Here is a 24,649-nt window from a genome sequence, read left to right as displayed (position 1 = left end):
AGCAATTAGAATTAATTTTGTATGTTTAGCTCATTACTTGTTTTAACTACCTTTCCTCCTTGTATTTGTAATATACTCAAAAGATTAAAATGTTTTATTCATCTTTATCAAAATGCCTTAATTTTTCATTGGAATAAAAATGTACAAAATAAGACTTGAAGTGTAAGTAGAATATAAACTAGAAAAAATATGCTTTACTTGAAGTATTTTTTTTTAATATTACATTTATTTTTCGAGATAGGGGAAGGGAAGGAGAATGAGAGGGAGAGAAACATCAGTGTATGGTTGCCTCTTGTGCCTCCCCCACTGGGGACCTGGCCTGTGACCCAGGCATGTGCCTTAACTGGGAATCAAACTGGCAACGCTTTGGTTTGCAGTCTGTTGCTCGAGCCACTGAGCCATACCAGCCAGGGCTAGGTGAGGTAGTTTTATTCACTGTGAATGAATTTTCATCATCATTTTTTATCATCAGATACTGAGTTTCAGTTATTATAATATGGACTTAAGAAGTAAAATAATATAAAAGACTAAAGCTCTTGACTTTTAAGAACTTAAAACTTGAGGTGATTTATAAAAATAGTGTAGAAAATGACAACGCCTACTATATCATTTAGCAGTAAATTTAGCAGGAATAAGCTGTAAAGATAAGAGAACAAAGAAATTAAGAGTAGATGGGAAAATTTCATAATCGTTTTGTATTCTTTGATCTTAAAAATTTATAAAAGATAGAAGAGCCCTGGCTGGTGTAGCTCAGTGGATTGAGCGCAGGTCTATGAAGCAAAGGATCACGGTTCGATTCCCAAGTCGGGGCATATGCCTGGGTTGCAGGCCAGGTCCCCAGTGGGGGACACATGAAAAGCAACCACACATTGATGTTTCTCTCCCACTCTTTCTCCTTCCCATCTCCTCTCTATAAAAAATAAATAAAATATTTTAAAAAATAGAAGAGAAGTAGAAAATATGAAACAGAAAAGCTTTGTTTTACATTTAAGTTCCCATTCTAAAAAACCAGAATTTATTATATCAAATATAAAAGAGTATATCAAAATCTTGTATATGATTTTTTTCTGAGTTTTCTTGTTATTGCATGCACTGAGTAGTTACATATCTTAATCATGAAAATAAAGTCATACAATTAGAAAAGTCTCATTTTTGACCACTCCTTCTGATCTTCAAATCTTCTGCTTTGTAAATAGGGAATAGTGCCTACCAATCAGCTGCATCCAAAACAATGAATATTTATTTCCCTAAAAAAGAGGCTGTCACTTTTGACCAAGCGAACCCTACACAAATAATAGGTAAGTATATTTTAAATACTTTTGTCATATATTCAGACTCTTCACTATGCACTCAACACTTTCTCCTAACATGAACTATGAACTGGGTGCTTCTGTGATAGAGACTTGTGTTGTGGTATTACACAAATGTGTGGACTATGAATGCACAATCTAATAATGGACCCTTAATACTTTGTAAGAATCCTTATGCAAATATAAGGTAAATGCTTTATGATGACTTTAATGAGAATAATACTGAAGGGGGGAAAATGTAAATCCCATCCTCTAAACTCTTTTTTTTAAAAGATTTTATTTATTTATCTTTAGAGGGGAAGGGAAGGAGAGAGGGAGAGAAATATCAATGTATGGTTGCCTCTCATAGGTTCCCTGCTGGGAACTGGCCTGAAACCCAGGCATGTGCCCTGACTGGGAATCGAATCACAATCTTGTGGTTTGCAGGCCCGCACTCAATCCACTGAGCCACACCAGCCAGGGCCCATCCCCTAAACTCTTAATGTTTGTTTTTTTTTTAAAGAATGAGTATAGCATTTAAAAAAATAAAAATCTTAGCTTTAAAAAATTAGTAGCCCTTAATATAATAAAAGGCTGTTTAAATTTCCCGTTAGAAATGAAACTTCTTGGTTAACCTTGAGTGTTTTTTCCTGCTAATTTGTTTTTCTTGAAACAAAATGATTGGTTTGGGGGATATTTTTGGACCAAGAGTACTACAAGCTCTGTTGGCCAAAGACTGAGAAAATTATTTGAGATAACATACATAACTGAAGGTAAGACCAGGATTTTTTTGTTTTGGATTTTTTTGTGAAAATTATCCTTCAAACTATCCTTATAAAAATCATAAGTGTTTTCTTAATTGTTTTATTTTGAACAGTAAAGAAGTATGGACAACTAGGCATTTTTCAACTCATGTACAATACATACAAGAGGACTCTTTTTGCATTTCTTAAATAAACTTTGTTTTCTATATTCTGGTAGTGTTAAAATTTTTCACTGCCAATTACGGTGAAACAGGTCCAAGTATTCAGTTATAACAGATAAAAATTTATGTTCCTAATACTTTTGTAGTGGAAATTTGGGCTTTTTTATGTTTTGAGATAAAAATTTTTGAGGAAACAGTGTTAGATGACTCAAAGTAACATTAGTGATGACAAGGATGTTTATATTGAAGATGCATGTGAAGAGTTTAAAAGAAATTGTTTCATGAAATATGAATATGATGGGTAAAGGCAATTATTTCCATTGAATATGTTTAAAATAATTCCATGTTAAAGGTACATATGGAACTAAGTCAATAAATTATTATAGATAAGCATTTAAGTTTTCATATGTTTTATTGACCATCATAGAAATCAATACACCAAGTAAGTTGGCTAAGAGTTATAAATTTTCTCCTTGAGAAAATAGGGGATTGACTTATATGTGTCTATATAGGGCATGATACTGCTTTGAAAACCATTCAAAATGATTACAGATATGATATACTTTAAAATGTATTCAAAACATAAAGCTTCAGAAAATACTAGAAAATAAAAATCATCACAATAACCTTTCAGCTTAAAAATACTCACAGACCTTATCCTTAAATTATGGTCTTCAATAATTGCCCTGAGAAATCTTAACTCCCCCATAGAGTATGCTAGAGTACTTATTGAAAGAGTTGGCATTTATGTATTTTATCGGGCTGATGACAGAGAATTTTGAAGATTTGGTTTTTTGGGTTTTAGGTAAACTGAAGGAACTTAATGGAACTGCCTCTGAAGAGAAGAAGTTAACTGAAGATGACCTGATAGTTCTTGAGAAGATACTATCTTTAATATGTCATAGTTCTTCGGAAAAACCCACAGCCCAGCAACTTCAGATTTTATGGAAAGCTATTAAGTGGCCTGAAGGTACAAAAACATTCTTTAAAATATAACTAGAAAGCAAGAAGTATGTCTTTTCATGTCTGTCAATGTTATTGGTGTTTCTAGATTAAATAAAAGGTAACCTGAGTAGTTAGTTGTAATTCACATTATAAAAAACTTCACAAAAAGAATGCACTCTATCACTATAATTCATAGTCTTATTTTGTTCCCATATGATGTGAGAATCTGAAGGTAATGTGAGGACCCCAATACATACGCCAGTTTGTATTCCCTTTCAGAGTACTTGTGGATATCCTGCAAGCCACCCAAAAAACTCTTTGTGACCTATTAACCTGGGCTACAAACATTTGCTATAAGGATTTTTACTTTAATTTTTCTCTTTCTCTTTTTCAAGTAAATACATTTAATTTTTTATTTTAAAAAATTTAAATTTTATGTCTTATTAACACCAGTTGTTACATTATATAAGGTTCAGGTGTGCAACATCACAATTCAATATGTGTATACACCGTAGTGCGCTTACCACCAAACATCTAGTTTCCATTCATTACTATACATTTAATTTTTAATTCTAAAAATTGAGTCTTTCCCCTGTTATTTTTCTGTGCTGTTGAGATATTGGAGAAAAAAATCATTAGTCCTACAAAATGTCCCCTATTGTGGATTTGGCTGATCACTTAATTTAATTGAATGTGTTGTTCTATTTCTGTAGTCCTTGCTATATATAATTAGATTCTGGATCAATATATAGTTTTTTTAAAGATGAAGATCCTTTACAAATGATACTGCAGACTACCTTTATATTACAAGACACAATTTCTGGTTTCCTTACTTTTAGTGATGCCTAAGATTGTTTAGGGAGTACATTCGTTCAGATGGTGATAATGTAGTCCCTTGAATATAAAGCTCTCCACCAGTCTGTAAGCACCCTAATAGCATTTGTCAACTCTTCTATAAAGAATATTCTCTCTTCAACTCTTTGGTCTTGTTATGCAATTTTTATGGTCGCAATCCCATTCATTCCATAAGGATTAATTGAAAATTCACTGTGTTTCATCTGATAACCCAAGAAAGTTACATTACTATTAAGGCATATATGATCTTGTAGCAGCAAATCCAGTCTTTATGAAAAATCAACACAGTTTTAGTATATATGCATTTTAAATAAATAAGAAATATTTTATTTATTTATTTTCAGAGAGAGGGGAAGGGAAGGAAAAAGAGTGGGAAACATCAATGTGTGGTTGCCTTTCATGTGTCCCCTACTGGGGACCTGGCCTGCAACCCAGGCATGTGCCCTGACTGGGAATCAAACCAGCGACCCTTTGCTTCACAGGCCCATGCTCAATCCACTGAGCTATACCAGTCAGGGCATAGGCACGTGATTTTTAACATTTTCTGAAATGAGCATGTGTTAGTTTTGTAAAAGTAAGTAAAATCCTTAAAAATTGAAAAACAGTCATAGGAATATTTTGGATTTACATAATTATTAATTAATTTTTCTTCTTAATAGATATTGTCTTTCCTGCGCTTGACATTCTTCGTTTGTCAATTAAGCATCCCAGTGTGAATGAGAACTTCTGCAATGAAAAGGAAGGGACTCAGTTCAGCAGTCATCTTATCAGTCTTCTGAACCCTAAAGGAAAGCCAGCAAACCAGCTGCTTGCTCTGAGGACTTTTTGCAATTGTTTTGTTGGCCAGGCAGGACAAAAACTCATGATGTCCCAAAGGGAATCACTAATGTCCCATGCAATAGAACTGAAATCAGGGAGCAATAAGAACATCCACATTGCTCTGGCTACCTTGACCCTGAACTATTCTGTTTGTTTTCATAAAGACAGTAACATTGAAGGGAAAGCTCAATGCTTGTCAGTAATTAGCACAGTCTTCGAAGTTGTACAAGACCTAGAAGCCATTTTTAGACTTCTTGTGGCTCTTGGAACACTGATCAGTGATGATTCAAATGCTCTACAATTAGCCAAGTCTTTAGGCGTTGATTCTCAAATTAAAAAGTATGCCTCAGTATCAGAACCAGCTAAAGTAAGTGAATGCTGTAGACTTATCCTAAATATGCTGTAACAGTGGGGCAAGGGCTGAGATTTTAAATTGATTAGTGTTGTTTTTTTTTCCCTCACATTTTACATGACTGATAACAGATCATTTTTTAAAAATGATGTGGATTAAGTAAAATTTCAGATCTTGTAATGTGGGGTGGGGGGGCGGAACAAAGGAGAAATAAAATTTTTACACTGAAGAACTGTGAGATTTTCCTGTATAATATGGGTAGGTTTTCAAGATTTAGAAACAAATTAAGAATGAGCTATAATCCATAACACAACTGCAGTGGCATAATTTCTCTACTTTAGCCACACAAGAGAAGATAAGTGCTTTTATTTATGTAATGTTTTTACTACTGATATAACTGTAGTTATTAATTGTTGATAGTTGTCTTTTATTGAATTTCTGCTCTACTCATTTTCATTGCTGGGTTCTTTCAACAACACTGATACAAGGTCTTATTTAGAATGTTTTAAAAATTAAGTTTATTGTGAATGATTCCATATATTGAAAAGATATAAAATAGCTTATTCATTTAAGTTATTTGTAAATAGAAAGTGAATTTGTTTGATGGCTCATTTCTAGATAAAGTAAAAGTAAAATACCAAGCTATGCTAGGTTCATTATCAGTGCAGACAGATGGGACGCCAATATAACTCAAGGCTTATAATACAGTTTCTTTTGTCCTTCACTATTCAAGGTAATTTCATTATTCATTCCAGTTTTAAAATTTTATTGATTATTTTTGGTCATTTCCATGATCTTAAAGGGAATTTGGGATGCACTGAATTTTAGGCAATTGTGCAAGCAAGAGTACATCTTACTATGTTATATGCAAATCCAGAGCCTGTCCTGTGAAATAAGTATTGTCTGAGCCCCTAACATGGCCCAGGTGTTGTGTTAAAAACGATGATGTTTAATTCCCAAACCCTTTAAATGAATCGTGATGCTATCTCTTTTTTAGAAGTAAAGATGATGGGATGACTCACGATAGGCGAGAAAAAGACAAGTGCATACATGCTGTACTTCTTAGAGAAGGGGGGTCACAAATTTGTGAACATCCTAGGAACACAAAAAAGGAACCCTATTAATTACATAATATATTGTGTCTGAGAGAACTTAAATGTAACTTCCTATTTTAAAAAGTGGGTAAGATCTTTTCATAATGAGGACTTTGCATAAAACTGAGCAATATTGTCATTTTTGTTACATAAAGCCATGAATTTCCTGCCTTTAATTCCAAATTGTAGTCAAGAACAATTCCCCAATAGGAGAGGAAAAGATTCTTATTGTCTATATTAATCCAAGGAAAAAGTTGGAATGTCATAAAAGAATAGGTAAAATATAGAGAGGACATGTTTTTTGCTAAGTACTAAATTGTAGCTTTTTGGTGTATATCCAGACTTGATTCAATTTGTTGGTTCCATTATAAACCTACCTATGTTTCACTATTGTTGATTTGAAATTTAGGGTTAAATTGCAAAGTTTAGAGTTTAGCCCAAGTCAGCCTGGTTCTACTACATTACAATACTTTCTTTTTTTTTTCTTTAAGATTTTATTTATTTTTAGACAGAAGAGAAGGGAGGGAGAAAGAGAGGGAGAGAAACATCATTGTGTGGTTGTTTCTCACATGCCTCCTACTGGGGACCTGGCTTGCAACCCAGGCCAGTGCCCTGACTGGGAATTGAACTGGCGACCCTTTGGTTCACAGGCTGGCACCTAATCCACTGAGCCACACCAGCCAGCGCAAAATGATTTCTTGTTAACATGTTACAAACAATTTATCTACAATACTTTGAAATACTAGTTACCATTGCACATAAGTCTTGGTTAAGAACATGCATTTACTTTGCAAAATCTAAAAGGTGACATACTATAAACAGTTTGCTTCCCATTATTATACAAATCTTTATAAGAACTTTTTAATATACCAGTATTTCATGATTATTGAAAGATATAGTTTAGGAGAAAAAAAATCCCACTTGAAAGGTAAGTGTTAAATAGTGGTTAAGTAATATTTTAAATATTTTTTCTTTTTCAATTAAAGGTTTTTTTCATGATTTCCATAATTTTTTTCTGAATATAAAAGTACATATTTGTTGAATAAAGACACACACCAATAAAAACTGCCTGTAATCACACTACCCAGAGAGAACCATTCTTAATGCCATGTGAATAGGTATGTAAGCATGTGGGATTTTTTTAAAGGAATGATATACATTGTTAAATACCCTGATTTTTAAATTTGACATATATTAGTATATTTCCTTCTACCTTAATAAATATACAAGTGTACCCATTTCCTATTATCTGATACTGTTTCCAGTGTTTCTGCTAAAATGATTATCAAATTTATTGTTTAAAAGTAGGGTGATTTTTTTCTGGGGGTACTAAGAAAGGTAGTATCTTGACTTTGAAGGCAACAAGTAAACCATTCTGGTGCCTACTGTGGAGGAAATAGTTTTCAGAATACAGTGAGTAATGGAAATTTGAAAGAGAAGAAAGCTGACAAATCCCTTTATACAGAATACATAGGTTGATATTAGTCCTAGGCCAAAGTTGAGGTTTTGGGACTTAAAACTTGACCGTGGGGTTCCTGAACACATTGTAATAAATCAGAAAAGTAAAATGTCTAATGGCAATGACATTTTTATCAAATTTAAAGTCATAATATAGCAATGTTCAAACAATGTTTTGGAACTGGATTTATTTATTTTTTAAAGATTGTATTTATTTTTAGGGAAGGAAGGTAGGGAGAAAGAAATATCAATGTGTGGTTGGTTGCCTCTCACATGGCCCCCACTGGGGACCTGGCCTGCAACCCCAGCATGTGCCCAGACTGGGAACTGAACCAATGACCCTTTGGTTTGCAGCCTGAGCTCAATCCACTGAGCTACACCAGCCAGGGCTGGAATTGGATTTAAAGAAAACCAGTTAAGTATTATGTTAAAGAACAGACAATTTACATAAATAATCACATGAATTAAACAATTACTTTATATTCATCTTAAGTTTATCCTCATTATCCCTATGCTATAAGTACTGTTAATAAATCTTTTATAGGTGAGGAAACTGAAATAGGTCAGGCAAATCTTTATATAAGAAGCAGTGGTAAGAAAACAGTGAAGAGAATGATATTTGATAAATGATGTTGCTAAAATTGGGTATCAATATGGAGAAAAATAACTTGTGGCCACTTCACTTTACTGGTAGAGCCATGTAAGCTTTATACATAGAGCAGAGAGTGGCCTGAAGTAATCCTCTAAAGCACTTTTTTTTTCATTCCTTTGTCCTCAGAGGAATTAATAATTCAAGAAATGTTCGCTTATTTTTATACATCATCAAAAAATTTTTAATAGTGAAAGCTGCCAGAGATGCAACGTAATATAATGAAATAGTGTTGGCTTTGATGTTAAAAGGCATACATCTCATCGACATTTCCACCACTTGCTAATGAATTCAGGCAAGTAAGTCCCTTAAGCTCAGCCCCATTTTAATCATAGGTACAATTGGAACGGCAAAAAATAGAACAAAATAAGATATTTGTATAATGGCCTAGCAAAATGCCACAACACGTCTACCATCTTCATTAACAAAAGTACTGTGTGCAAAAAACATTCAAAAGGTAAAAAGGATAGGAACACTAGTAGGCCAACAATATTTTATTCCTGTCCTCTTCCTACCTCACCAATATAATTCCTGTATATTTATAAAGTCAACACACTGATTTCAGTTAATTGTTAAACTTAATACCAGATGATTTGATGATGAGAAAATAATGATTCAACCATTGCGGAAGTATTCACTACAAATCAAAAATTCAAATTTCTGGTATAGTATTTTCATACATTACCACAAATCTATAATATTTAACTGTATGGGTGACATTTTAATTTAATTCAGTGTTCCAAGGAATCGATTAAATAGAACAAGAAAAATAAGATGTTGATATACTTTTATAAATTTCTTTTGGAAAGCACAAAATATCATGGGGAAATGCAGTTTTTTTCTTACTCTTCTTATAGCTTCATTATTCTGAAACGATAGAATGTCAACAACCTAAACACCAGAATTTGAAAATAAATCGAGAAAACAACGAAATTCTAGCACCCAGTGCCTTTAGAAGTGAAAAGAAATTATGCTTACAAATTAGTGTTAATGGGGAAAACGACGAAACACAAGTCCTGTGCAGCGCCTTAAAATACATTTTGTAAAAATGTGCCCAGGTGATGATATTTTCTCTAAACTCGGTTGCGGTGTTATTTCTGTCCTAAAAATTGGAAGAAAAATGAAGTCTGAAAATCCAGAACTATACCTTTACTGTGCATTTATATACTGTCAAAGATTACAAAGCAGTATCAATATGGCAAAGAACTGTAACAAAGGCCACATTCCGGCCTCTGTACGGGTAAAAAAACAAAACAAAACAAAACCGAACTACTTTTTTTAGTAAAAACTAACTACGAACCGAGCCAACCCTGATGCAAATGGACCCACCTCCGTGAATTCGTGGAGGCGGTGCCATTAGTCCTGGCCCCGCCTGCAGCAACGACTCGCGACGTCTGCGACGATCTCGGAAGTGACGTAAAACTGCGACGCAATTCCCTGTTGTGGCCACTCGGCGACTGGAGGGAGGTTTAGATCGTTTCGAAGAGGGCGGGCTTTCTCCTGATGCTTATAGCAAAAGGATCATGACGGGAAAGAAATCTTCCCGGGAGAAGCGGCGTAAAAGAAGCGGTCAAGAGGCGGCTGCGATGCTCGCAGCACCGGACCTGGGACCCACCCTCGCCAGCAGTGGCAGTGGGAGCGTCAGTGGCTGCGGGACCATCGGCGGTTGCGGGAGCTTCACCTGCTGTGGGAACCTCGGAAGCGTCGCTGGCGTTGGGAGCGGCGGGGAGCGCAGCGAGCGCCGGAAGCGGAGGAGCACTGATTCATCTTCCACTGTCTCAGGCTCCTTGCTACAGGTGTGTGGGCGTCCTTCTCACTGATCTCCCTGCTGCTGCATTTTCGGAGAAATGTGGGTGACGATCGGCAAGGGCGCCGGCTCTAGTTCACTGTTAGCGTTGCCAAACCAAGATTGGTCCCGGTGAACCTCACACTCCCATGTTTTCAACTTCAAGTACCTGCATTTGCTGGTAGCTAACTCATTGTGCTCTTGGCCTCTTCCACTTCTTTTGGTCTCCTCAGTCTCCCTAAAAAAGTATGAGTTAGGGGCCCAGCCTTTAATGCACTTGCAAGCCACTCTTTACTTCTCTTCACCTTTAACAGGTTATGGTTAACTCCACATTACAAGATGAGAAAAACAGAGACTCAAAGAGGTGATGGAAATTTATTCACCGTCACAGTTTGTTACAACGCCTAGATTTGTGTGCAGTTATCTGGCTAAACAGAAGAAGTGTTCTTTATGTCCCATCGACCTACAACATATAGCTGTTTAAAACAAATTTTCTTATAGTATATTATAAAACGTGCATAAATACATACTTAAAGTTTTACAGCGCAGAAATAAAAGGAAAAGCGACGAAGTTTTTTCCAAGCCTCCTTCCCCATTAATAGTTTGATATGCAGCCTCTTCATTAATTATTTTCAGATGTGTGTATTGAAGTTTCTACACACAAGGTTTATTGTAACCGTGACCCCATTGAATTGGATGATGCGGCTGCCTTGTTGGGATAAGGAGTCTTTACGCGTGCAATACCTTATTTTTTAATAACTGCACAATATTTCATTGTATTTTTATGAATATTTAGGAGTCCAGTTTTCCTGCTGTTGCAGACATGATACAAAAGTGAACATCCTGTACATATGTCTTGTGCAAGAATTACTTTAGGTTGGAGTCTGAAGTGAAATTGCTGGGTTAATGTTTATGCATTTTAAAAAAATTGATAAGTACTAACAAATGCTTTTCAAAAAAGCTTTACTGATTTATAAACTAGAAAATATATAGAAAAAAATTTCCATCTCTGCAGATTTTCACTACATCCATTTTTTAAATTTTTGTTATCTTAATGGGTGAAATCAATGTTTCATTTGTTTTAGTTTATATTTTTCTGATTAATCATGAGATTGATATTTTGATGTTTTTATTTGTCGCCTGATTTTTTATGTAAATTGGATATACCTATTCTCTGAGGTTTTTTTTGTTTTGTGGTTTTCAACTTTTACTGATAAGTTATGAATCTCTCTACATAAGGTCTTGGTGCAAATGCTTTGTGTAAGGTGTGTTGCAAATGTTTCTGTAACTTTGGCCACGATGTACTGAATATTTTGATTTTGTTGTGGTCAAGACTCATTAATTTACTATGATTTTTGGATCGTGTGTTTTTCAAAAGGTCTTTTCTAATAGAAAATTATAAAAGTGTTCTGTGTTTTTCTTAATTTAATTTATTTATCTTTAGAGGGGAAGGGAAGGAGAGAGGGAGAGAAATACCAATGTGTGGTTGCCTCTCATGCATCCCCCACTGGGCACTGGCCTGCAACCCAGGCATGTGCCCTGACTGGGAATGTAATCTGTGATCCTTTAGATCGCAGGCCCGCGCTCAATCCACTGAGCTACACCTGCCAGGGCTGTTGCATGTTTTTTAGCATTACGTTTTTAATCTGGGAGTTGTGGAAGCATAGAAGGCCGTTTATTTTTATTTTCTTATATGTAGCCACAGTGTTAGTTTAAAGTTGACTCACAGAAGAAATTCTGCTAACAGTGAGAGTTTTGTCTCTTTTCCAGCACTATACAGGGGTGTCCAAAGTAGGTTTACAGTTATAATACAAGTAATTAATATAATAATTAAGAAGTAATACAAGAATAAACTATGTTTCACAGACTCACAACTTTAAAACTACTTTTGCTCACCTCAGTATTTCTCTTTTTTTTTTTTTGTCTTTTTTTGGCATTATGTAGTGTTCAGCACAAGCAGTAATAGCAGACATTCTTTACCTAATCCTTTTTTAGTTGGAACATTTGTAATGTTCTACCAGAGTATATTTGCCGTAGGTTTTGAAAGATACCTCTGATCAGGTTAAGAAAGTTTTCTTCAAGTCCTAGTTTGATGATGCCTATTGAGTTTTATCAGATGCTTTTACAGCACTCTGTTGACATGATCAAATAGTTGCCCTCCAGTAATCAGGTAATGTAATTTTATTGATAAATGAACTAATATTGCACTGTCCTTGCAGTCTTGAGATAAACCCTATTTGATATATTGGTTTGGTTGTACTTGGCTGGAATTCAGTATTTTTACTTTTAATCCAATCTATGTTTCTAAGTTAAAGCAGCCTACGGTTTTATTTTCGTAGTAATCTTCTCTGATTTTGGTATCAGGATTCTGCTACCCACATGGATTGTGCTAGGAACCTTTGCTTTTGTGTATGTGTATGTGTATGTGTATGTGTATGTGTGTGTTCCACATAAGTTCATATCTTTTCCCCCAAGATTTGTCTGAACTTGACCATTGAAGCATACAGCATGTCTGGGTCTGGTGGATTGTTTCTTTTTTTACTCTTAACTTTTTTCCAAATACTTTGATAGTAATAGATCTACTCAGTTTTCCCACCCCTTCTAGATTCAATTTTGGATATCATCATTCTTATCTTAAATGGTCTCCATATATTTAGTACTCAGTATTATGATGCTCAGACCAGTGGTACTAAGTTGTAAACATTTGCATACAGAACTACACCCTATTTTTTATCCTCACCATATGACATGCTTATTAATTTTAGAAAAGGAGAAGGGAGAGAGAGGCAGAGAAAAAGAAACTTAACCTAGGCATGTGCCTGACCAGGCATCAAACCCACGACCTTTCAGTTTACAGGATGACGCTCCAACCAGTTAAGCCGCACTGGCCAGGGCCTAAAACCTATTTTTATTGAAAAGTAAATGTATTTGTGAAAGAAAAAAAAAGGAATTACATGTTAGGCCTATAGATAACTTTAATCTCAGAATTCCAACTATAATTCCATTATAGTTGTCTTCTATTGAGTTCCTATTTATTTATAACAGCTTTATAGAAATACTGCATCCCATACTTCACCCGTTCCAAGTATACAGTTCATTTGTTTTGAGTATATTCACAGAGTTGTGCATCCACCACATTATAGTCAATTTGAAAATATTTTTATCACTCCTCCCCCCAAAAAACCCCTATGTGTACTTTTTAGTTATCACTCCTAAGACACACCTTGTTTCCTCTCTAGACAACCACCAATCTACTTACTATCTCTAGAAATTTATTTATTCCCCTGTTCTAGACATTTTATATGATAGAATATTTTGTGACTGGCTTCTTTCACTTAGCAGGTTTGTTCAAAGTTCATCCATGTTATAACACATATCGCTACTTCTTTTTATGGCCGAATAATACCACATTTGGTTTTCCCATTTGTCACTTGGTGGGACATTTGGATTGCTTCCACCTTTTGCCTTTTATGAATAGTGGTGTTATGAACACTTGTGTACATGTTTTTGTGCAGGTATATGCTTACATTTATATTGGATATATATCTAGGAATGGATTGCTGGGTCATGCAGTAACTTCTCAAGAAACTACCAGAGTGGCTATACCATTTTATATTCCTACTAGCAGTGTATGAGGGTTCTAATTTCTCTATATTGTTACTAACATTCGAATTACTTTACAAGCCATTAGAACAAGAGTTAATTAACCTCCTTTACTGATTCAGTCTAATGATAGTTTCCTTTAAAATTGGCTTTTTTAAAAAAGGCCTTTTTAAAGAATTCATTAGAAAATACAACAAGGGTATCTACCTAAACTATATAGTTAGGATTTTTTGGAAAAAATGACTTTGAATTGATATCTGAATTTTTTAATCTTGAGAGACTAGTTATGGGAAATAGGTGGGGTGGCCTGTTCTAGGCAGAACAAACAGTATGTACAAAAGTCCTGCCTAGATGAGGTGAAGGGAGAAAGGTTATATTAAACATTTGAGTAATTCACAGAGGGTCATATACGAAGAATGAGCATGAAGGGCCAGATAGACCATATTTCCCTAAAAGGAAGTCATTCAAAAGTTACAGATAGGAAAGATGTATGTTACATAAATTTTATAAAGTCCATTCTGATAACAGTATACAGAACAGATCAGAGAAACCTCATTAGATGCAGCAAGTACAGTTGAACAGCTGTTGAGTTAATATAGGCAAAAGGTAATGGTACCTTGGACCAGGATTATGGCAGTAGATTTGGAGAGACTGGATAGATCTGGGAGATGGGTGGTAAAATTGACATAAATGTTTTACATTGCTTGACTACTTTGACTATGATAAAGTCATATAACAATTTTAAAATTGATAATAATTCCAGATAAGAAGTGATACATTACTGTATAGTATTTGTGATTTGTAATATTTTTGCTACTATCCAATTTTTTATATAAACTTAAGAATAATGGCAATATATACATAAAACTTTTGGGTGAATGGAAACCTAGAGGAATATTCTAAATCTTCCAAAGACTAAAATTGTAGAACATCATTCAATAATGAGTGTATTTTCATTTGTGTTCTCAGATATTATCTTTCCATTTATATATATGTAATGAGTGAATTGTGGTATGGAGAGTAAGTTCAAAGAATACTGAACAATTAGATATTCTTTCCTATGGTTTTAGATAATGTGTGTAAACCAAGAACTTGGAAATACTTAATGAAGAACTCATTCAATGAAAATATGACATTTTATACATATTCTATGTACTTTAAGTAGTAGTATTTAATGGTTCTTTCTCTTCTTTAATTTTAGGAACCCAAATATCTTTTACCAACTTTGGAGAAAGAATTATTTTTGGCAGAGAACAGTGACCTTGAAGAAGGTGGTATGGATCTGACTGTGTCATTAAAACCAGTTAGTTTCTATATATCAGACAAAAAGGAAATGCTTCAGCAGTGTTTCTGTATCATAGGAGAGAAGAAGTTACAGAAAATGCTTCCTGATGTGTTAAAGGTACTTCATTATATACATTATCAGATGTACAAAAACTTTTTTATAGCAAATTTGCTTAATGCAAGTTATAATTGAATGTTTTTAATTAAAACAAGCTAAGGGATTTTGGAGAACTGTAAATGACTTTGTATATGTAGAAAATTACCAAGAAAAAAAAATGGGGAAATTTACTGTGCTTGGGTAAGGAATTTATTGATCTTCTGGAAATAATTCTGTTAAATGCAGGCCATGTTAGTAATTAAACCAGAGGTATAATGATTCTTTCTGGTGTTTTAAGAAATGATACACTGCTGGGTAAAAATATACAGTGATGTTTGGTAGTGGATTATACCTCATTAAATTTACAAATGTTTTCAAATATTTCTGAAAATTATTCAGAGAAATAGGTAGTATTCTAATATTGGACAAGTTAGGCCCCAGATCATAGATCTAAGATATATAGAGCTGGGACTTGAATATTTAAACCTTGGGAGGAATTACCTAACATGAATAGGGTGCTGTTAAGAGTATCTGGGATCCTGACATACTCTTTCCCTTGTTTCGTGACTAGATTCTCATCAAGTCTTATGATGTTCACATGCTAGCTGGCAGCTTATCAGATTTCATCCCATGAAAGGATTTATGTGGCTTTTTAATTTGTTTTATTGTAAGATTTTGCTAACTGGACTTTTTCTGTGATTTCTGTTTTCTAGTTTACATTGGTATTGTATTTCATAAATGCACTTTTTAAAATGTCATTTTCTTTAGAACTGTTCAATAGAAGAAATTAAAAAACTATGCCAAGAACAGTTAGAGCTCCTGTCTGAAAAAAAAATCTTGAAGATTCTTGAGGGTAAGAATACATGCTTCTACATTCTGAAAACTTTTTAGTTAATATTATATTCAGAATATATCCTGAGGTATTTTTTTCTTACTTGACCATTACTTTAATTTCATTATTGAGTAATCATTGAAAAGTATTTTTACCTCTTTTTGTACAGAGAAGTACAGTGTAGATATCAGAATAGCATTTTAAGAATAGACTTTTTGATGTATGTATGGTTTTTTTAATCTCGAGGGTGTAGATAAGAGCATATTTGTATACAGTAATAAAATGAAATAAAAAGTATTTAACCAGAATACTATAAAGTTAATTTTTGAAAAGCAAAGATTTCTCATAAATAATTTTTTATTTGCTGCTTTATAGTCTCGTTGTTTTTAGTTACCTGTAAACTATAAAGTTCCTTAATGTTCATCACGTTTAAAGACAGCGCATTGTGTGTGATGATTAAAATTAAATGGCTCTGACATTTTATAAGCGTGCTTTCAAAAGGTTATTTCCTTTATAAGGTGACACTGCCGTGGACTCCGATGTGGAAGAGGAGGCAAATGATGGCTCTAAGGTGGCACCTGACCTAGTCAGTCAGTAAGTTAAAACTTTTTCATTTTCATTTCAGAATGTTTTTGTTATTCCTTTGCCGATTTGTTACCTCAAGAATGTGATTGTTTTTCTGGTTTGCAGGTCAGCACTCAGTCCACTGAGCCACACCAGCCAGGGCATTTTTCTGAATATTTATATAAAAAATTCAACAGTGTAGAAAAACTGGTTTAGTTATTTGTAATGATTGGTTCTTTTGTTGTATATGTAAGGATCAAGTTTATTGCTCTCAGGATTAAGTGATATTCTTAAACTGCTACTCACGTGTAGGGCAAGAGCAGTGGCAGCTTGAAGCAGAATCACATTCTTTATTTGGAATTTGAATATAATACTGGTGATACCCACTAGTTATTAAGTTCTTACTCTACTAGGCATTATGTTAGTAGCTTAGAACACTTTATTTCACTGAATTCTTCTACATACCTATTAATGTTAGGTGATAATAGCTTCATTTAACAGGTACGATAATAAGGTGGGTTATTTCCTGTATGTACATATAATTTGACAGTAGTGATATACAATCCCCAAAGTTTTGGAATGTTGACTAATCAAGAAGCAACATGCTAAATATTTTTCTAGACTATTCTTCTCTGCCAGTACCAATTTTAGCATCTGTTGATGATTTTTGACTGAAACAATTATTTTTTTGGTAGATGGCAAGGACTGGCTTGTATCTCTCTTGGCACAGGTGGTAGCACAAATAAGAGATTACCAGAGGCAGTAGGATAGAAAAATAGTGCATAGTTAACCTGAAATCTTGAGGGTTTTTTTTTTTTAATTTGTTACAGAAGGCTATAAGGCAAGTATCACCAAAAAAGGACAGTTTCATTTCATGTTATAACTTCTCCCATCCAGAGCCCTGAGAAATAAATTTAATTTTAATTTTATTTATTTATCTTTAGAGAGGCAGGAAGGGTGAGAAACATGGATGTGTGGTTGCCTCTCGTGTGCCCTGTACTGGGGACCTGGCCTGCAACCCAGGCATGTGCCCTGACTGGGAACTGAACCAGCGACCCTTTGGTTCACAAGCTGGCACTCAATGTACTAAGCCACACCAGTCAGGGCAGAAATAAAATTTCTGTTTAAGTCAATCTGTGGCAACCCTAGCAAACTAATTATATGTATAAATACGAACATACACACACAAACACGCATGAGTTTCTTTGTGAAAGTTCCCACCCAAACTTTTTATTTTGGAAAAATTCACACTTACATGAAACTTGAAAGGATGATGTAATGAACATTCATTTACCCTCCACATAGATTCAGCAACATTAACATTTTCTATTTTTGCTTTTTCTTTTTATATTTACCCTTTTCCCCCTTAGAACTATTTATATTAGTTTGGTAGGACTTCCATAGCAAAATACCACAGACCAACGGTCTTAAACAACAGAACTTTACACAGTTATAGAGGTGGCAAGTTCAAGGTCAAGATACTGGAGCAGTTGGTCTCTTCTGAGGCCTCTCAGCCTGCAGTCAGCCATCTTCTTACTGTCACTTTATGTGGTTGTCCCTCTGTTTGTACATCCCTGGTATCTCTCCCTGTGCCCAGTGTCTTATAAGGACACAAGTCACATTGGATTACAGCCCACTGTAATGGCCTCATTTTAGTTTAATTACCTCTGAAAAGGCCATATCTCCAAAACAGTCACATTCTGAGCTTCAACATAGGAATTTTGCAGTGGAGAGAAACAGTTCAGCCCACAAAACATTTAAAAATAAGTTGTAGATGTTATAACATTTCATGCCTAAACAATTCAGTATGCGCTGCCTAAAAGTAAGGACAGTCTCCTACATAGCCACAGTGTCAGCGTCACTCGTAAGAAAATAAACAGTAATTCAAATAATGTAACCTAACATATTGCATGTAAAATTTCCCCAATTACTAAAAAAATTATGGTATAATTATATATTTTAATTAACTGATTCTGATCCGGGATCCATTTAGTGTTCATGTGTCCTATTTGACTGGTAATGTCACAAAGCTCAGTTTAAAGGAAAGCTTTAGATATAAGAGGTAAAAGCTTTGTGACTAGTTCAGGAACTTAGTACACGTCTTAAAGGAATTGAAAAATAACAAACCAAGAGAAAGTTTGGAAAATGAAAAACAAAGGTAGACATTAAAACTAATAGAAAACAAAAACAAAAAGGACAAGTAAGTCCATAAACTTGGTCTTTGTAAAGACCAAGACATAGATGAAACCCTCTTGGATTTAGTTAAGGCGGTGATTTTCAGCCAGTCGCCATACAGGCAGGCACACTGGTGTGCTGTAAGAATTTTAAAAACATACATGATGGTTAGTCAGGGCACAGACCTCTTTTTCCTTACATTGTCAAAAAAAAAAAAAAAGGCAACAGCCAACACAACAGTAGTTATCCAGTGTGAAGCATCAAAATTACATCTATATTTTTTGTCAGATTGACAAAAAATAAAATATTTTTTTCGGTATACTGCAGAATTTCAGTAATTAGTTTATGGGTGTCATGAGATGAAAAAGGTTAAAAATTGCTGAGTTAAGGAAATATGTGTAGTGCAATTTAACTGAGATCTCCTTAAAGGAAGAAGGAGACATGTGAGTTTAAAAGCCTAATGATAATCTGTGTGTACCATTGTATAAACAAATTTGAAACCAGTACATGAATGAGTTTCTATAAAAATACAAAATTTAGCCCCTCACTAAAATGGACAACTTGAGATTAACAAAAAATTAATGAGAAAGTTAGGTAAAGGTCTGTTGAAAAAGCACTGTGACAAGACAGATTCACAACTGAATTATTATATGCATTAGTCAATACATGTGATGTGTTTACAGGTAATAAAACATGCAATAAATGCCACCTGTTGTTGTTTTCAAACATTATAGCTCTGATATTTAAATTGTCAATTTTCAAACCTGTGGAGAATTTTTGGTGAGTTTATTTGAGCCAAACTGACGGTGATGCTGGGAAGCAGTATCTCAAGAAATTGAAAAATGTTCCAGAAAATGGCCATTTAGCACCTTATTTTTACATTAGAATTGAAGGAAGAGCCATAAGGGGTTAACATGAAGTCCACTGGTGATAGATTAGGGAGGGAGGAGAAAGCAAAGTGGGGGAAACCTCTGGGATTGGATAAAAGGTAAAATGATAGACACTTCTTTTGCATGGGTGGGTAAAGATCGTTAACAGTCCACAATTAACAGGATAGCAATAACAGTGAAGGGATTTGGGGTCTCAGCCTCTGCCCAAGGGTTTTGGGGAAAAGGAGGCTACCTTTGTTTCCAAAGGTATGTTATCATAGATGCAAAATGACAACGCACAAGTAGAGATTACCTTTGTTAGGGAAAAATACCCACCATGAACTGTTTTTAGTTAATACGTTTTAATTTCAGACCATCCTTTATGGTTAATTTAGGTTTCTGAGTTTGTAAGCCTGCCTCACAGGCCTCCCCTGAGCTTGTCAGATTAATATATGGCCCCCTTTTCCACAAAATTAGTCCAGGCCCTTGGAAAAAATGAAAAGGTCTTCAATTTACTTCACAATTTTTGCATAGTTTTAATACCCAGAAATCTCATAAATAGTGCCAAAAAGGTGTATGGGGGATTATAAGCCACCTTACCTATGAATATAGATGTGAAAATTGAGGATAGTGCTTTCATTAGAGAGATTCCAAAGATCCCAGAGCCCCTTCCACCATGTGAGGGAGAAGTCTACATCCTGGAGGAGAGCCCTCTCCTGGCCATACTGGCACTCTGCTTTCAGAAATCCAGCCTCCAGACCTAAGAAGTGTTGTACAAGCTACCTGGTCCTATTTCCCAGTGGACTAAAACAATATGTTCTCTGCAAATAGGAGAAGGTTTATTCTTTTCCTTAAAAAGAAAATCACAGCCCCAATTTGGCATAACTGTGGTAAAGCCCATGATATCAAACCTATATTTAATAACTGACCTAATTGCCGTTTTAGATTTTCACCAGAAACATAATCTTCATCAATTGGTCTAGAGTTTTCTGGTCGAGCACTTGTAGGGTAGTCTGTCATGTGGGCCCAGTCCATTATCCTCACTACACCCCTACCACTGTAACTGAGTAAACTGGAGTTTGTTCATATAGCACCTTGGGCATGACCAACAATTGGTGTAGAGGGAAACAGGATTTTTGTTTTTTGAGATTTTATCGATTCATTTTTAGAGAGAAAGGGAGGGAGGGAAAAAGAGAGGGAGAGAAACCGATCAGTTGCCTATTGCACACCCCCAGCTGGGGACCTGGCCTGCAACCCAGGCATGTGTCCTGACTGGAAATCAAACTGGCAGCATTTTGGTTTGCAGGCTGGCAGTCAAGCCATTGAGCCACAACAGCCAGGGTGGGAAACAGGTTTTTATTTACAGGACTCCGACCTCGGTTGGGGCTTAGAGCACTCCTGTTTGGAGTCCTGTTCTCCCATGAGACCCAGCACTTCCTTTGCTCCCCACTAGGCTATAAGCCGAAAACAAGCCCAGTAGTTCCCCATATCCTTATCTGTTCTTAAGCCAGATGCACAAACAGGTCTCCATCCTCTCTGGAAGGTACACTTGGGGTTTAGAGTCACCATCATCTCACAGCAGCTCTCTCCTTCAGGATCTGGGGTTCATTGTCCTCGGTCTTCCTGTAGCACAGGAAAGTATGTGCCATGTTACACTGGATGATGGTAGAGTCCAGGAAGGCACACGTTCGAAGAGAGTAGCTTTTCCATATGTCCTTCAGAGAAGCAGAAGTTGGCATTTCCCGGTCACAGTTCAGCATTCCGGGCATCTCTCACAAATCCGTGCTTGGTTAGCAGGTTCCCCCATGTAGCTCTGTGGCCTTTTCCAAATCCCCACACAGCTCTATCAGCTCTCCTTCTACCCTTTCCTCAGCAGGTATGGCTGCCTGCCTTATTACCCCAGGCTGCATGGCTGAATCTCCTTACTTCATGACTCCTTCCTCATGGCTGTCTTCTCAGAGGAGAAGGCGTATCTCCTCTCTCATTACAGGCAGCATGGCTGAATCTCCGCTCTTTCTCCACCCACCCTTATTTTAAATGTTGACCTGGAGCTTCCTATGTGATCTCATATCCAGCCCCTCCTACAATGACCTTATCCCCACTATCTTTTATCTTCTTTTGCCTGCCATCTTTAGTTGGGGCAAGAGTGCCTTGTGACACAGGAGCCTCCCGCTCCCTGCCTCTGGAGCAGGTGCTGTATTAATCTCATAAGTGTCACCCCACCCCCATGTTATGAGTCACTATAAGATCTGAAAGTCAGTTAGACCTTTTATCTGGGGTGGCAGCACAGCTATCAACTAGCTATCAACTTGCCATTGTTACAAAAAGTATCTTAACCTCCATATCATTCTCCTCCTCCACTCCCCATTCCCCAACCATGGGCTGTGGGGAATATTTTTGGGGGGCCCCACTCTACCCCATTTCATCACCACCACCAAAAGAAGAGGCAAACTGCATGCACAACCCTTGCCATTTTCTCCCATCCCAAATGTGTCATTGCCTAAAAATAATCCTTTCTTTTGCTAATAGTATTCTTGCTTCACTTTCCTATAAAAAACCTTTCTTTTTATACAGCACTTCTACTTGTCAGATTCATGAATCACTTAATAAAGCCGTTAGATCTTTATGTATGTATGTATGTATATATGTATGCATTTATTTATTTTGGTTTTTGACACTTTCTAATCTGTATGCCTTTAATTTTTTTGTTACTGATTTGTTAGGACTTTGGTGCATTGTGGTATAGGAATGGTGAGAGTGAACATTCTTGCTTATTCCTGTCTTAGAAAGAAAGGTTTCAGCCTTTCCAATAGGTATACCGTTATCTATATGCTTTTGTTTTTTAAAGCTTAATCTTTTTTTAACTTCTTGAATTGGGTAGTTATTTTAATTGTAGATTAGTAATACATATTTAATGGTAAAGTTTTCCTCTGAGTACTACTTTAGCTTTTCCCATAAAACTGGTTATTGTTAGTTTTTAGTTTGTAATTCCTTTTTAACCTAAAAGTTGTTGTATTTAAAATATGTAGGTAGTGAGGTTGTCTATTCTTTGTTCGTTGTTATTGTTAACTAATGGCCTCCATTTTTTTTAGGTATTGTTAACTAATGGCCATTGATGCCAATTAAATGCCAGCAAGAATCCCTAGTTTGGGGTGTGTTGAAACAGGAAATTTTATTCAGTGCAAAACAGCCCAGTTGTGTCCCAGCACAGCTGTGAAAACAGCACCGCTGTGAGGCCAGGATGGGTGCAGGCAGACCTGGGACCAGATGGTCGTGGGATAAGATCCCTCTCCAGCTAGACAGCTCTGCTCTGCTCCTCAATGCTCTGCTCCACTCTGTTGCTCTGTGCTGGTCTGCTCACTTTTGTACTAGTCTGCTCTGGCTGGCCCTGGTGTGCTCCATTATTTTCTGGTGAAACATTTGTGGTGTTTCAACTTAGCCAGAGAAACACAATCTTTAGTCTTTGGTGGAAAGGGGAAGTAAACTCCTCTGTTCATTTTAGTTTACTTCTCCAAAATCAGAATGATCCCTGAACTTTTTCACTGGGCACTTAATCGATGTTTTTTGGCCAAGTTTACCATTTTATGTGAATATTCCACAGAAGTTAATGATCTGTGTTTTCAGTGTATGGTCTATATCAGTTAAGTCATTTAGGTCCTCGGTATCCTTTGAGATTAGGTTCTACTATTCATGCCCTGGTCCCAATCAGCCTCCAGCCTCCAAAAGGCCCTTGATAATGCCATAAACTTCGAGGGGTAGGATTGAAATATATGAACTTTGTGGAAAGGCACAAAACATTCACACCATGCCACGTAATCATTTGTGTAAAGAGATCTCAAGAATCTACAAAAGAAACCCTTTTAGATCATGTATGTGGTAGACATGTCCATGTCTGAATCTCTAGAACCTAAGGATCTCTTAACTTGTGATGTGGACTCTGACCAGCAGGGTCCATGTGTTGTGGCTGCAACGAGGAAATTCACATAGACTATAGAGAAAAGGGATGGCATGGCCACTCTCACTAAGTGAGAAAGGGCCCAACCCCTGCCTGGACAGGCTTTTATTGTTTTTCTGGGCGCATTAGATTGAGGATGGTCCTCATTTACTATGCACAGGTTCACTTTATGTGATTACAAATAACAAAGGAAAGGATGTTGCTAATGCAAGGGGAAAAGTGATTGAACTGGAAAAGTGGTTACACTCTATCCTTGGGAGGTTTAGCACAGATTTTAGGAAGTTACTTTAAAGATATGTACCCTAGCTGGTGTAGCTCAGTGGATTGAGCACGGGCCTGCCTGTGAGCCAAAGGGTCATCGTTCGATTCCCAGTCAGGGCACATGCCTGGGTTGCAGGCCAGGTCCCCAGTGTGGGGCTTGAGAGAGTCAGCCACACAGTGATGTTTTCTCTCTCTTCTTCCCCTACCCTCTAAAAATAAATATATAAATAATCTTTAAAAAAATAAAGATATGCAGTAAACGTTTGCTGCCTCAGTTCAGAGTGAAGGAGTTTTAGGAAAAAGCAAGCCTCAAAGCATCCTACGTACAAGGCAGGCCTGGTTCCCCTCAGGAAAACTGGTCTGTGGGCCCGTTCCTATGTGTTGACTTGCTCCCGCTGATTTTCCAAATCGGGCTGGGCTACATTTACCACTGCCACTCGGATTGATAAACTTGCCCTGACCCTTGTAGTTCAGTTGGTTGGTTGCCGTGCTGCAAAGCGAAAGGTCGCTGTTGGTTTGATATCCCATCAGGGCACATGTCTGGGTTGTGGGTTTAGTCCCTGGTTGGGATGCATACAAGAAGCAACTCGATGTTTTTCACAAGTGTTTTTCTACCTCTCTTTCTTTCTTCCTTCTTTCCTTCCCCCTCTCTAAAAATAAATAAATAAAATCTTTTTAAAAAGAATGTGTCAAGTGGAAAAAAGGACTTTGCTGATGTGATTAAATTGGGGATCTTGAGATCAGGAGATTAGCCTGAATTATCCAGGTGATACCTGTATAATCACAAGAATCCTTGTAAGAGGGAGGTAAGGAGGACAGGCAGAAGGAGATGGCGTG

The 24,649-nt window shown here is 36.1% G+C and overlaps 2 protein-coding genes across 3 annotated transcripts in view; both read left to right on the top strand.

Annotated features, from left to right (window-relative positions):
* PLAA (phospholipase A2 activating protein) overlaps nucleotides 1-6,155 on the top strand; it is a 34,955-nt gene extending 28,800 nt beyond the window's left edge. The window contains exons 12-14 of the mRNA XM_037060617.1: nucleotides 1,197-1,298; nucleotides 3,020-3,184; nucleotides 4,674-6,155. Of these exons, the coding sequence (XP_036916512.1) occupies nucleotides 1,197-1,298; nucleotides 3,020-3,184; nucleotides 4,674-5,239 (833 nt within the window). The 3' untranslated portion in view covers nucleotides 5,240-6,155. The remainder of the gene's footprint in view (nucleotides 1-1,196; nucleotides 1,299-3,019; nucleotides 3,185-4,673) is intronic.
* A 3,642-nt stretch (nucleotides 6,156-9,797) lies between these two features.
* The window catches only part of CAAP1 (caspase activity and apoptosis inhibitor 1), a 57,415-nt gene continuing 42,563 nt past the window's right edge, over nucleotides 9,798-24,649 (top strand). Inside the window, exons 1-5 of one of the 2 annotated variants that reach the window (XM_037060616.1) lie at nucleotides 10,094-10,182; nucleotides 11,943-11,986; nucleotides 14,977-15,177; nucleotides 15,925-16,009; nucleotides 16,507-16,582. In XM_037060616.1, the coding sequence (XP_036916511.1) occupies nucleotides 15,052-15,177; nucleotides 15,925-16,009; nucleotides 16,507-16,582 (287 nt within the window). In that variant the 5' untranslated portion in view covers nucleotides 10,094-10,182; nucleotides 11,943-11,986; nucleotides 14,977-15,051. Of the gene's footprint in view, nucleotides 10,183-11,942; nucleotides 11,987-14,976; nucleotides 15,178-15,924; nucleotides 16,010-16,506; nucleotides 16,583-24,649 lie in introns of both variants that reach the window. The other variant, XM_037060615.1, reaches the window with a different exon arrangement.

Source organism: Sturnira hondurensis, unplaced genomic scaffold (assembly GCF_014824575.4).
Source record: "Sturnira hondurensis isolate 20B ecotype Veracruz unplaced genomic scaffold, ASM1482457v3 Scaffold0012012, whole genome shotgun sequence".
NCBI classification, from domain to species: domain Eukaryota; kingdom Metazoa; phylum Chordata; class Mammalia; order Chiroptera; family Phyllostomidae; genus Sturnira; species Sturnira hondurensis.
Note: the sequence above shows the minus strand (reverse complement) of the source record. Positions and strands in the feature narration are given on the sequence as shown.